Here is a 13,945-nt window from a genome sequence, read left to right on the forward strand (position 1 = left end):
CCTACACACTCTCCATGTCTTCAAACAACCACGTCCCCCAATCTCATGGGATTAGTTAAGAAACTGAGGTGGTCCATCCCATCAGCTTTATACCACTGCCTGCACTGACTGGGCCCAAGCCGTTGAAACCCAAACCCAATGACTAACCCCCTCTATGCACCCAGAGGTCACAGTTCTCTGAGACCTGGGGCCCATCCTCGCCTAGGACGCTTCCTTATGGACCGGTTGGAAGAATTGGGATCTTGCCTGACTAGCCAAGCTCCTACAGGCCGGTCCAGACCTGGCAGCGCCATGACCCTCCTTCGCAGTGTGCCCTGGTACCAGTCAAAGCGCTTATCTATAGGAGTGTTCCAAAGGGGCTGAGGCTTAGAGTTACTCGGGGTTGTCGGCAGAACACGAGGTGCCGCGAGCCCCAGGCCGCCCCTCCAGGTCTGTCCAGCAGGGGGCAGCGTGGCTCCAAACGGGGAATGGCCAGGCTGAGGCCACAGGGACAAGTTGGGTTCCCAAACCCGGTATCCTAGCCCTCCCGGGGCGGAAAGATAGTCCCAGAGGAGGGGGGTGGCGCAGTGAAAGACTAGAGCATTTTAACTCGGACATCCCCAGCCCGTATTCTCAGGCTGCTGCGTCCTGCCCGAGGCTGGGATTTGGGGTTCTTGTAACTGGGAAATTCGGCCCGCGGTTTCTGCCTCCACTGAGCACGGGTCAAAGTAGCCCAGGAGGAAGCTCTTGACCCTGGAAAGGCCGCGGGCGCCCCCGCCTGCGCCGCTTTGAGGTCTGGGCGCTGGCGCTGGGGGAGCTCCTCCCCGCCCCAGCAGGGGACCCCTGGCGGCCTGGCCTCTAATTGTGGGAAAGCTCGATGCCCCCCGGGAAGGCTCAGCTTATGGAAGGCAGACTCGGATTTCTCCTACACTTCCCGGGCCTCCCAAGGCGCCCGCCCCCGACATTCTGACAAGGCTTGAAAACTGTAGGGGATCTTCGAGGGCGTGGAACTTTGTCTAGGGAATCCTAAGGGCGGGGGGATGTAGGTTTGGGTCTCTCAGGAGGCAGCAGTGGTTGTGTCTTTGTAGCTGGGTATTGAGGCCCTGGGACAGGACAGTACCAGTGTGAGACGCTCTGTGTGGGCGCATCCTCTGACCCCAAAGCAGACACAAGGGGCTAGTGGGGGAGGGTGGGGCTGGTTAGGGATGTGGGTGACAGTAGTTGTTCTGTTAGTGGACCCTAAGCGACCTGGGCTCCGGAGATGTTGGGATTTTTCATGGCCAATGTACTGGCCAAAGGCTCAACTTTTTTGTCAAATCAAATCCCTTTGGAGACAAGGAGTGGGAAGAGACCCTAAGACCGAAGTGGAGGAGAAAAGTAAGAAAAAAAATATGGGCTGGGATCCGAGGTAAACCGACAGCGGGACAGAGGAGGTTTCTGCACCCATCCCATCCCTGTCACCCCCACAGGACGGCGGGTGGGGCGGTGGGACGGGCTGGAGTCCGCAGGGAAACCTGCTCGTCCCAGAGAGGGCGCCGCCCAGTTTCTGCCTTTGAGTGGGAAATTATCCATCTGCAATGCCTGTAAAATAACCGTTTATTTCATGTTTTAAAAAACTCCAGTGATAAATGTCCGTTACGGATGGTCAGCATAAAGTGCCAATCGCAATACCACACCTTGCTCCTAGCCGGCTACTCGCTCTCGCTCCGGGTGACAGGCGATGAGCACGGGGAGCCAGGGCCGGGTCTCCTCCAGCCCCGAGGCCCGCGGCCCCGCCCCGCCAGCGGAGTCCGGGAGCCCACGGCCGGATGCGAGGCGGGAGCTGGGAGCAGCCGCGGCCGGCCCCGTGGTCCCCACGGTCGGTCCCGGGCCGGTCCCGGGCGGGCAGCGGAAGCAGATACACGGATTACACTTTTGCAGGCTCCCGGGGATGGGGATGGGGTGGAAGGGGGAGCTGGAAGCTGCGAGCGCACAGAGCTTCTTTTCCTCTCCCCTCTTTCTCTGCAGTCAGAGTTACAAGCTTATATGGTCAAAGAAAAAAAAAAATAATAAAGAGAACGTATAAAATAACAATAGAAAAAGTAATACTTCTGGGAGAGGCACCGCTGCGGCTCCGCGGAGTTTTTCGTTCTTCTATTCCCCCCCTTTTCTTTTCTTTTCTTTTCTTTTTCTTTCTTTCTTTTTTTAAATGCAGTTTCCCTTCCGCCACGTGAGTACCGCCTTTTGGCCAAGAGTTTAGCCGCGTCCTGGGGGAACTGTCTGGGCGGCCAGGTCGTGGCCCCGGGCGGGGCTTCGGCGTTCTGCGTGCGCCTGGGACCCAAGGGACACTGTTTGGGACCGGGAAGGTCCGGGAGCACCTCCCGCGGTCTGCTAGAGTCGCCTTTCGGCTTCTGGTCCCTCTGAAGGAGGGAGCAGCGTGACCCAGGGTCCCGGGGAACCGAGGCTCTATTTAGCATTTGATCTTGGAGGTTTTAAGCTCCTTCACCTGTGAGTGTAGCGTCTTGTGGACAGCGAGAGTCCTGGACTGGCAGAATCCTTTCCCGCACTCTTGACACTTGAAAGGTTTTTCTTTGGAGTGAATATATCTGAGGACAAAAAGAGAGAATTAATTAATCCTTGCAAAATGATGCAATGTTATAAACAATTGGCCAACATCCCTTCCCACTGCTGTGAAGTGCTTGCGGTCAAAAGAAAGGGGATTGCGGGCACCTAGCGTGGAGCTGGCAAGATGCTGAGTGTGTGGATGGAGCAGGGAGGGGAAGGAGAGGCTTAGGCAATCTCCGATCCTCCGCAGGTCCAGCCGGGCCACCGGTCGCCTTCCCGAGGAGGCGCCAGCTCCGCCTCCTTCTAAGGCCTGGGTCAGCACTGAAGGCGAGTGAGGACCTGGGTAGAGCAAATTGGCTGGCGCTGCACTGTCCCAGATGGTACCCACTAGCCATCTATGTTTATTCAAATTAAAATGAAATAAAATTTAAAAGTCACACTTGTTTCACATTTCAAGTGCTGACTTGTCACACGTGTCACGTGTCATTCTCCGTGGTCGCAGAAACTTCTATTGGACAGCGCTGCATCTTAGGTCCTGTTTACCCCCAATTCTCTCCACCCATGCTCCAAGAACTGATCCCTGAGCTTTGCGCGCTTTCCTTCGAGATTTTAGGGAGTACCCCGAAGCTGAGGAGGCTTGGAGCCAGAGCCAGAGCCTGTAGGGGGTCTTAAGAACCTCCTCGTTAGGGAGGAGGGTGGGGAGGAGGGTGGGGAGGATAGAGGCAGACGGGCAGCTCAGTCTAGAGCCACCCAAAGTGCCTCACCTGTGGTCCCGTAGGTGGTCTTGCCTCCGGAAGGCTTTGTGGCAGATGTCACAGGTGTAGGGCCGTTCATCCGTGTGCGTCCGCTCGTGGATGAGTAGGTTGTAGGACTTAGTGAAGTGGCGGCCACAGAACTTGCAGACGAACTCCTTCTTGGTCTTGGAAGGCAGGCGTCCTCTCGTGGGCTTCTTTTCTGGGGACAACTTGGTCACATCCAGGAGGGCGCCTAGACCACCAGCGGGGGAACCGGGACCCTCCCCCCGGCCGAGCTTGGACGGATCTTCTTGCGTGGCGGCCAGGGCCAGGTTGGCAAAATCAAAGCGCGGCTTGGTCTTGAGCGCCGCGGGACCGCTGCCTCCAGCGGTGATCTCGGGTTTGGGCTGGATGACATGGGGGAACCAGGGGAAGGCGGGCAGCTGGAACCGTGCGTCCACCAAGTTGGACACGGCGCCCGGCACTTTGGAGAAAGAGGATCGTGGCAAGTGCATGGCCGGGTAGCCTAGCGTCCACTGGTGCAGGTGCACAGCGTGCAGCGCACTGAAACCATACAGGTTGGGTAGGTGGTCCGAGGGCACCGTGGGCAGGCCGTTTACCGCCTGAAGGAAAGAGTAGTTGGTGAGCTGGAGGGAGGGATGTATGGGCACTGGCGCTGGCAAGGTTTTGCTGCCCATTGTAGTAGCTGCACTGGGTTCTCAATCTGGAGCTGCGAAGAAAAGACAGGAGTGGGGAAAGGAAAAATTCAGGGTAGATCGTCTTCCTTCCGAATTACAGCCCAGCCACACCCTTACTATTCCTGGGGCAGGAGCTGGAAGTCTAAGACACAACCCATGGAATGCAGAGACCTCAAAAAAGAAGAAGACAGGAACCCCTTCTGAGCTGAAGACTCCCTCCAAATGGCCTCTGGCAGGGACACACAACTTGAGAGAGAAACCAGCAGGAAACTAAATCCAATGCAGTGCAACGAACTTTAATGAAGGACTATGGTATACAGGACACTGAGAGGGGCAGACACACAGGGAGCGGGCATGTAGAAACTTCATGCATGCAAGCCGGAGTCAATGCAGAATCAGACTCCCCGCAAAGCTAACAGGGACTGGAAGCTAACTTACATATTCATGTGCATGTAAACACAAAAATGCACACTGACAGATCCACTCATTTGGAAGCAGAGTTGACAACAAGGTGCAAAGATTAAGTGGGATGACCAGTGTTCTGCTACAAAACAAAAATCAGGGAACAACACACACTTAAAAGCATGGGATCACGCTCCGCCCACTAAGCCTTCCACAAGGATAGCACAGAAACTTGCACAAATCCATACATCTCCCAACTCCTTTGATCAAGGTCTACTAACTGACCTTCATTTGGCTTCTAGAAGCCACACTATCTTTCTCCTCAAAACTCTCAACTTTGACAGTAAATTTGCTTTTCTGCCTCACTATTAATGAACCTTGTTGACAATACCTTCTCTGAAGCTGCTTGTGGACTGACGCCCTTGGGGGATCACATTCATTTCAGGGAGGACACTGACACTCATCTTCATTAACTCAGTCAAACATCTGCAGTCGCGTACAAGGGAATTTCTGTGCCCTTCGTACCCCATAAAAAAGGGGACAGGGCCTTTTGGGGGGGTCTCAAGGTGTGTGTGTGTGTGTGTGTGTGTGTGTGTGTGTGTATGTGTGGTGAGCCCTGAGCAGGTGGTTATGCCTATGGGCAAAAAAACATATTGAGGCCTGCCTCAGCTGCTATGGGCTAGCCACCCTTCAACTGCAAGGTCAGGGGGCTTGAGCAAGGCCAGAGAGGAGCCATGCTGAAGTGACTAGCAGGCTGGCATCTCCTAGCCTTTTTGGTCAGCATCTAGGCCTACGTGGACAGGTCTGTGCTCTGCAGAGGCCTTTATCTCTGTCTTTCCCAGACATTTCAGTCTGTCTAGTGGAGGCAAACACAGGAGAATGAAAGCCAAAAGTACACAGGGAGCGTTGGGACCTTCAAGAACTGAGCTCCCTCTCCTCTGTGCTCTGCGCTGAGGGCTATTCATGAAGTCATTGTGGGAGCCAAGTGCCTGGGATACCTTCCTCCTGTGCCTCTCTCAGACCTCTGCTGCCCACTTCCTTTACCTCTTCTTACTCCTTTCTTCCTCCGATCTCTCCTTGAGAGGGCAGCATGTCCCCCTTACCTGGCATGTGCAGGACAGTACTCTGCTTCCTTGTGCACTGCGCACACTGACCCTCCCCGGGCAGCCGCCCAGCCTAGCTTACCCTCAGCTCAGGACTGCAAGGCTCGGGCCTAGACTCTGCGGCCCTTCGCTGCAGCAAAGCTTTTAATGAGAACCAAGTGCCGCCCCCATTGGTTTGTCGAGGAGAGAGGACAATCTTGACCTAAAAATCTTTTCCCGTAGAGGCTGCGCAAGAAGGTCACTGGCAGTGTGTTGGACCAAAAGAAAAGAGGTTCTGGGGGTGGAGGGTGTGGGTGCAAAACTCCAAGAGCGGCAAAGATGTGCGTGTGCTGGTTAACAATCGGATGAAAACCTAGTCTGACCGCAGCAATGAATTCCGCCTTGTGGCTAAGGGCGGCACAGTTCTGCGATGCTCGCACACCCGGAGCAGGAGGGCGGGCGGCCCCCAAGGCCTCCGCAGCACCGATCTTCTCTACTGCTCCAAGTAAGGGTCGCGCCGGGGACGAACCGAGACCATCCTAGAACGCTGGGACGCGGCGAAGCAAAATAGGACTTGGACCAGTGAGAAAGCAGGGGCCGTTTGTGGTTGGAAAGGAGCGAGGAAGGGAAAAGGAGGACAAAACTAGTCAACTTCGAAGGTCCGCCGGGACTTAGGCAAGGTGAGCGCTCTTTGATTTGCTGTCACCTCATTTTCCCCTCCAGCCGCTGGAAATCAGATCCTTATCCGCGGCTCCCAGGGACCAGCCGGGTGCCCCCAGGGCCTCGGCTCCCTCCTCTCGGTGCTCGGCCTGCCCGGGCTAAGTGAACTAACTGCGTGGCGGCGGACTCTGACTGCACGCCGGCCTGAGCCCACTCCGTGCCCGTGCCCCGGGGGGAGAACCCGCCAACCTGGAGTACTAACCGGCCTTTCCTCGCCCGCCCCCCGGAGCGAAGCCCTGGGACTTGGTGGGAGGAGGGGCGCTTGCAGCCACCACTGCTCGTGGGAGCCAAGCTTTCCGGGCCTGATCTTGTTTCCCCCAACACTCTATTCATTTTCCTCGGCCGCGCAGCCAGTTTCTTATTTTCTGCCTCGTTCCGAGGCCAGGGCTTCTCATTCTCACGCCAACGACTTTCCCGAGGACGAAATTCGTTCGAAACGTGGCTCTTTCCACTACTATCAAGAATGGGCTGAATGCAAGGTCCGGTTTCTGACGGTCCGCTAAGAGAAAAACACAGCCTCACACCAGCTCACCAGCCGGAGAGGAAGAGCTCGGGTTGTTCTGACCCCAGAAACCAGTGTGGACGCTTTAGATCTTTAAAAACGAGAGGGAACCCCTCTCCCCAGGCCAGGTACCCGCTCCGCAAGGAGCTTGGGCCTCCGGCCCTCGGAGGTGCGGTTAAGAGTCGCGGCTCCACGCAGCAAATGCAGTTCGCGCTTGGAAACCTGAGTCCCCGCGCAGTGGAACGCCAATCCCGGGTCTGCAGCCAGCCCTACGCCGAGTATTAATGAAGTGTGCCGAGTCTATTAAAGTGGTTTATTCGGGGCTAATTGACCGTGTGCGAGTTAACTGCTTGCATTAATGAGGAAGGAGCGAGCTCCTAGAGCTTGCGCCTGGAGGAGCTCAGCAGTAGCCCCAGAAAATTACCCTGGACATCGAATTCCCAAGACAAATGACAGGCTTCTGAACCCCAGACGGGGCGGACGGACCAGTCTCGGTTATTTTTGTTGAAGTTTCCCAACGAACGAGATTGAACGAATCTTTCAGCTAGATGGCATCCGCCGCATTTAAATACCCGTTGCATCTTTAGCGATCTGCTCCCCAATCTTAATGAAATCACAATTACTTCGAGGAGCCTCGGATGGAACATCTATCTACCCACCAGTCTCCTTCCACCTCTACCCCCTGTTCCTGCCAACGCTTCTCCTCTCTATGTGGCTGTGAACATGGGAAACTAGCCTTGCACGTGGTTTCTGTTTCCGAGAGCCAGCGCGCTGCTCTTAGCCGGGTAAAATTTACCAAATTGTGGCAACAAAGAAACACTCATAGCTATGTTACTTTACACTTCGAGAACCTACCCGTTGCCACTGGAGCTGCTCTCAAGGTGCTGGATGTGGGTTTTCATTCTTACCAGAGATGTTTCTGAGGAGAAATGAGCTCAGCAGGCCACCCCTCACTTCTTTCCCTCTTATCTCTGGCTCCCACCTCTGCTGCAAGCAGGGTTCGGGGATAGTTAGGAGAGCAAACGAATCCTTTCCTCCCAAGCCTCAACCTGGAGACAGCCAATCTTTCCATAGTGTTTTCCGCTACCGAGGCATGCAGGTCTCGAACTGCGAATTAGTGTTCGCGCCCCCAGCACACACCCGGACAGTGACGGGTTACACCCCAGGCCTAGATCACACACACAGCAATAATCCCAAAAAGGACACCCCAAGTCAGAACACAAATGCGAGTCGGGGTCAGGCACGCGGCCCTTCGCTCCCGGGTGGAGCCCGCCTCATACCTGAGCGCAACTGGGCAAAAGACAAATAGGCACGAAAGCGCGACCGGGAGGGGCGTGCACCTGTCCCTGGCGCGGTCGGCTGCAGCCGTGGCCATCCATCCACTCTCTCCTTCTTCGTCAGCTCAAGTCAGGCTGAGTTGGGCGCGTATCTCAGTCAAGTATGTGCCCGCTGAAGTTGCTTCATTTTCTTAGAGGGGGCCACAGCCTGACTTCCCAAGTCCGTGGGCATCTCGGCCCGGATTCCCCGGAGACTGGCCCCGGTGGGGACAGTAGTGGAAGCCCGCCCTCTAATTCCCCGGAGGTCAGAGGCCGGGACTCCGCGCGTTAAGTCCCTGAGCCAGCACCCCCAACCACCCTGGGCTGCAGCGGTTCTCACTTTCACAAAGGTCCTGCAGCCTTAATTTGGCAAGAGGAGCTTCTTTCTGGGATACTGAGAGAGAGGAGACACCCGCCGCGCTGTGACAGGGAGCCCGGGAGTCCTGCCCGCATTCCCCTCGCCTGGCCGGGGCGCCCGGGGCTGCAGTTACCTTGTTTCACGGCGGTCCGGGGCTGAGCGCGTCTCTGGGGTTCCCGCTGCGGGGGACCCGGGAAGCCAGAGGCACTGGATTCCACAGGCACCCCCGGAGCTCTAGAGTCCTGGCCCCACTCCGGCTGCGGGGACTCCGAGCGCCCGACAAGCGGGAACGCTCAGCGGCCGCGGAATCCTGGCCGCCACGGATGGCAAGCGTCGCTTGCGGCTCCCTGGCTGGGGTGAACCCGGAGCGGCTGAGAACGTGCTGGGAAGAGACCGAGCTCAGACTCGCTCATCCCTTAGCATTGAGCCGCCTACTTATTTTAATCCACTACCCTCCCTCCACCTCCCTCCCTCCTCCCCTGGCCTCGGGATTCCACCCCTCCTTCCCCTGCCCCCCAACCCTGCCCTGCGCCTGCGCACTTAGAAACAAAGTTTTGCTGACCCGGACAGCCGACTTGGGCAGCTGCTCTCGCTTAGCCCCGGCGTCCCCGGACCTGCGCTCCCAGCCCCTAAGTCCTGTGCGATCCCTTCTGTGTTGTTAGGCCCATGAGGGCACCCCTATTGCGCTAGAGGAAACAGCTCTAGCAGATGAGAGCTTGGGTCTCCTCCCGTTTCGGGGTCCTACTCCTGTGCGCATAGAATACAGCCTGTGCCCTGCAGAGGAGTTGGGGGTCGCACTGGGATCCCCGTGCCTGGGCTTGGGCTCAGCACTTTGGCACCGGGCAGAGTCCCCTCTTCTCCCAGAATCCCTTCCCAGAGTCGGAGGGTCCTGGGTGTGGAGCAGTTATTGGAAAGCCGAGAGTGTCCAGTTCCAGGGCGGTAACTTAAACCCCGGGCCATGGAGTTAGGTAGAAAAATCAGAGGCGGAGGGTAGAGTTTGAAAGGAGGTAAAGAAAGTTATTTTCCTGGGACCCAGAACCTTTTGGGATTCCAACCTAACGACCAGTCACACCCTCTAATCACGCATTCATTTGTTTTGGAAGGATGGATGGGAGTTTGGAAAGCGGCACAGGCACGCGAGACAAGCTGCAAAGTTCTTCAGCTACAGAATCTCTGAGTCCAAGGAGCTGGTTCAGGAGGAGTTTTGGACCTTAGAGGCGTCAGGATCCTGGCTGTGAGAAATTCTGTTTTCACTGCTTATGCCTAAGAGAGAGAACCAGTACTTACCCTCTTAGCTTCAGTTCTGGGATCTGACCTTTAGCTGACCCCAGCCCTGACTCCTCCCTGCTACCTGCCTGCAACACCCAGCTCTGGGTTTGGGAGAAAGTGCTAGTCCCCCGCCCTCCCCGGGGGGCAGGGCTGGTTGGTTGGATTCAGATTCACACCCTGCACTCCTGGAGTTTGCCGCAAGATTGCTGCAGAGTGACTCCTCCTAGCCCTTGGAGCTGGATCCTGGCATTAGTGAGTCTGTAGCATATTGTTACTGAGTCTCTGAAGAGGAGCTGCCACTATGTTGAGCTTTGGTCTGCAAGTCTGCTCGGAAGTTTTTAGGGTATCATTCCCTGACCTAGGAAAATGGTAGTGGAAACAATTCCTCCGAAAGACACAATTGGAGGAGGACCTTGTCTTATCAGCCGGGCTTTAGAACAGAACTTTCCCTCCAGCTCCTAGGTAACTTTGGCTAGAACAGGAGGAGGAAGAAGTCTTTGCACCAAGAGATTGCACTCACCCCCCTGCCACGAGTTAATGCTGGAGCAAGGGTTCATGTGAGTTTGCATTTGGAATCCTAAGAGCAGCCAGTAAGGGGCAACATTCTGGCCAGGGTGAGGCTCCTTGGGAGCAGAAGGGGGCTGGGATTGTTCTTTCCCTGAGATGGCGAGGCAGCAGGTTACCAGAGCAGGGGTGGGCCTGTACTCAGCAGGGCATCCCTGGATGCTTCCACCTGGAGCTTCGGAATTGGCTGTGCCAGTCCCGGGCTCTCCCAGGAGACAGAGCTCTGGGAACATACATTAGCTGCAGCAAAAGTATCAAAGGGAGATCTCCACAGTAGGACACCTGGTTGTCCAGACAACTTAGGAGATGCCCCCTACAAAGAGGATATTCAGGTGGGAGGGAGCCTTCCTGAGTATGCCAATCCCATCTCCTGCTCAAAACTACACACAGGGCCACTATGCTTCCTTTGTCTTTTTTTTTTCTGAATCAGGGCCCTTGGCCAAAATACCTCAAAGACTAGAAAACTTCAAGTAGTGATCCCTAAAGAGCTCTAATATAGAGAAAGACTTCAGGGATTCAAAAGAAAGGACCATGCAATCTGGTTACTTAATGGGGCTTTTGCCAGGTTGTCTGGAAAACTGACCCTGACTCAGGCCAAATTCTGGAACTCAGCCCACGCGAGACAGGCTAGGGAAGCAGGGTTGGGGCTGGCCCCCCATGGCCCAGTATCTCAGCCTTTACCTCCCAGAAGGGAGGCTGCCTTGCCTGAAGAGAGTCAGCAGGGTAGTGAGCTTGTGTCAGACACCAGCTTTCTGCATGGCTCCTCCTAGGTGTTGCACACTGCACATCCCCAGAAACTTGGCACAACGAAACTCAAGATTCGCTGCTTGCTGAGGTGTTCTCCATCCTCATCCAAGCTCCCAAGGGAGTGAGCCCCAAACCTTGGCCTCAGCGTTCACTGGCGCCCAACCAGGTTCTGGTTTCCGGGACAGCAGGAAAAAGCCCAGGAAGCTGAGAAGTCCCCTGCCACCCTCCCCTACTCATTTAAGAGAAATTAATCAGGCCCTAAGTGTCTAGGTTGCAGCACGAAGCCTGGGCTGTTGCTTGAATGGATTGAAGAGGGCAGGATCCAGGACGCATAAGGGGTATGAGGGTAATTTTTAGTGAAGGTTTCGAATTTGGTAAAAGTCCTCGGTAGCGGGAATCCAAACTTCCTAATGTTCTGGAACCCAGTGGAGGTGGCGGACTCAGGTTTGGACGCCCATCCCACTCCGGGGCGTCCCGTGCACCCCGCCGCCCGCCCACACGGCTGCAGCCAGCAGCCAGACCCCGCGCACACTCCCACAGGCTCTTTCTGGTGCTCGGCTCACCGCCTGCGTGGTGGAACCTCGGAGCCCGAGGGGTCACAGATTCGGCCAGGACCAAGCAGCTTTAGGGAAGGGTTCCAAGAGCAGCGATCACGCTTCCAGGTCTAGGTTCGCTCCTCCCCATTCTCTCTGCGCCCCAGGGCTGGTGAGGGTCCGGCAGGGAGAGATCCTCCGGCGGCTACAGCCTCCAGCTCAGTAACCACACTGCGCCCGGTCCAGAAGCGAGCTCCGGCCACTGCCTTTTCCTGGGCACACTTGGGGTACTTGACAGCTTCTGCTGGTCCCCACCCCGTTCCAACCCAGACCCTCTCCTGACTCCGGTTCGCTGGGAAGGAGCAGTGCCCCAGTCTTTCTTAGGAGTGAAAATTGAGCAGCTTCCAGAAAATTAACTAGAACGTGGCCCATATTGCTTTCGGATCTTATGGATTAAATACGAACCCCACCGCTCCCCACTTTCTAGCCACGCAAAAAACAAACAAACAAAAAAAGACCTCATTTTTAAAAAAATGAAATTTACTTAGCAGTTGTGAGTTTTTCGTCCAACACAAGCTCTCTTATAACTGCATTGAGGACAATTGGGGGTCTGCTCATTAGCCCCCCTTTACGCGGGTACAGAGGTTTCAAATAACCGGGAGATTTAGGTATCCCTCTGTAATCATTTAGATGATGGATTGTAATGGCTCGATAGTTCCTCTGGAACCATTACGATCAATCAGGTCAAAATCCAGCTTTCGGGGAACGTTTGTAAGCAGGGGAGGTAGGTAACATGACATCCACACACACTTGTGCAGATAACACGCTCTGATAACGAACAAGCAAGGCCAGGGTCTTAGGAGAATGAAACCCAGGTGAACGCCAAGAGCGGGTGTTTATTGTGACAGAGAGAGACAAGTTACAGCATCAAAACTGAAAGGGAAAGTGAACTGTTTTTCCAGGCAGTTCCCGTTTCGTAAGTTTTTTATGAAAACCTAACTATCTTGTAACTATTTGTCACCTTAATAAATGTAACCATATATGCACGCACGCATCTACCCTTGGTTTATAAGAAGAGTATGAAGCACGAATATGCACGTGAAATTGCGTGCATTCTGGGCGCAGGATCATCGATAAAATGAAACGATAAAGTCCCTTATGTTGTGAGAAGCAAATGTAAAATGTGTGCAAAAGGCGTGGTGAGCTTTTACTTTTATTTAGTGCAAGTGCGAGTTGCCAGAATTATTTTCGACACATAACAGATCTGTGTTGCAAGTTTGAGGAACTTTTCCTTTATCCGAAGATGAGAATAAATGTATTAGAAACGACGCAGTGTGTAATCAAACTGGGATGATGAAGAAGTTATTTTAACAGAATCATGTGTAGTTAGGGAGAAACCCTGCGGAGACAGCCTTACCACACCCGCGGCGTTATGTTCTTGAAGGGCTACCCTCGGCGGCGGTCGGCGCTGGAAAAATGAGCGTTCGCCGTAATTAAACATTTCCAGACACTGGAGGGTTATTATCTGCATAGCGATTTCCGGCGAGAGGACTCTGGCATGTCTGGCTGAGATGTTAAATGGAGATTCCGGGACACAATCGTAAAGAAAACGCGCCACCTGCTGGTGAGCAAGTGACATCTCCTGAGCTCCTTTCTGGAAAAGTTCCAAATCCAGTTAGTTATCCCTATTTAATCTTACCTGAGTGGGTTTTTTTTTTTCAACTTTGTTTTCTAAGTTACGCAATTCGCCTTTACTCGTGTAAAACCATGCACACTCCTTGCCCTTCCAAAGAATAAACAAAAGAGTAATAAGAGTAATTCCATTTTGCCACTGGGTTTCTGTTTTCCCTGTTGCAATCCAGATTTTTGACTTGGGTTTTTCTTCTTTCTCTTCTTCATTGTCTCCTCCTCCTCCTCCTCCTCCTCTTCCCTCTCTCCTTCTCTCTCTCTCTCTCTCTTTCTCTCCAATATCCTTAGCAATGATCAATCACCATCAATACCTAGTTCTGGTCCTTGTAATAATGCTGAAGCAGGGTCTAATGTGAAGCTTTTCTGCACTCCCTGAGTTAGGTTGCAGCCGCCTTACAGGTAACTCCCAGAGGTGAGGCTGGCCAGGCTCTCTTGCCTACTTGCTCCCTCTCCACTAGTTGCTGGTCTGTATTGCGCCCCACTGCGGATTCCCACTGGGCTCGCTGAAGACCCACAGGAATGGAGGAGTCTCCTTCTGTAAATGGGTCCCCTTGAAACACCTGACATGATCTCCCACTTCCTTGCTCCCAGATCGTTAGATCCCAGGTCCTTCACTGCTTTCCTTCCTCTAATAGCTGGATCCTTACTTCTCCTTGGCATCAAAACTGCCTCTTTTTACATTTATTAATTTTTAATTGAGATGCAATTGACATATAACATGTGTGAGGTGTACAATGTATTGATTTGATACATTTATATACTGCAATAAGATTACCACCATAGCATAGCGCTAGCTAACACCTCTATT

General features: G+C 54.3%; 1 protein-coding gene and 1 long non-coding RNA gene across 2 annotated transcripts in view; one reads left to right on the top strand and one right to left on the bottom strand.

Annotated features, from left to right (window-relative positions):
• Nucleotides 1-13,945, top strand: part of LOC136406838 (uncharacterized) — a 389,340-nt gene that overhangs the window by 218,446 nt on the left and 156,949 nt on the right. The gene's annotated exons all lie outside the window — the stretch shown is intronic.
• Nucleotides 1,569-8,732, bottom strand: OSR1 (odd-skipped related transcription factor 1). The gene is made up of 3 exons (XM_066384704.1): nucleotides 8,469-8,732; nucleotides 3,288-3,987; nucleotides 1,569-2,564 (listed from the first exon to the last, which is right to left on the bottom strand). The coding sequence occupies exons 2-3, from the start codon at nucleotides 3,953-3,955 to the stop codon at nucleotides 2,429-2,431; spliced, it is 804 nt and encodes a 267-aa protein (XP_066240801.1). The 5' UTR covers nucleotides 3,956-3,987; nucleotides 8,469-8,732; the 3' UTR covers nucleotides 1,569-2,428.

The sequence above is a fragment of the Saccopteryx leptura genome, chromosome 5 (genome assembly GCF_036850995.1).
Source record: "Saccopteryx leptura isolate mSacLep1 chromosome 5, mSacLep1_pri_phased_curated, whole genome shotgun sequence".
In the NCBI taxonomy this organism is placed as follows: Eukaryota; Metazoa; Chordata; class Mammalia; order Chiroptera; family Emballonuridae; genus Saccopteryx; species Saccopteryx leptura.

Coding starts and splice junctions, on each gene's coding strand:
- OSR1 (XM_066384704.1), bottom strand. CDS start 3,955: ATGGGCAGCAAAACCTTGCCAGCGCCAGTGCCCATACATCCCTCCCTC. Junction 2,565..3,287: donor GACCACCTACGGGACCACAG/GTGAGGCACTTT, acceptor TTTTGTCCTCAG/ATATATTCACTCCAAAGAAA.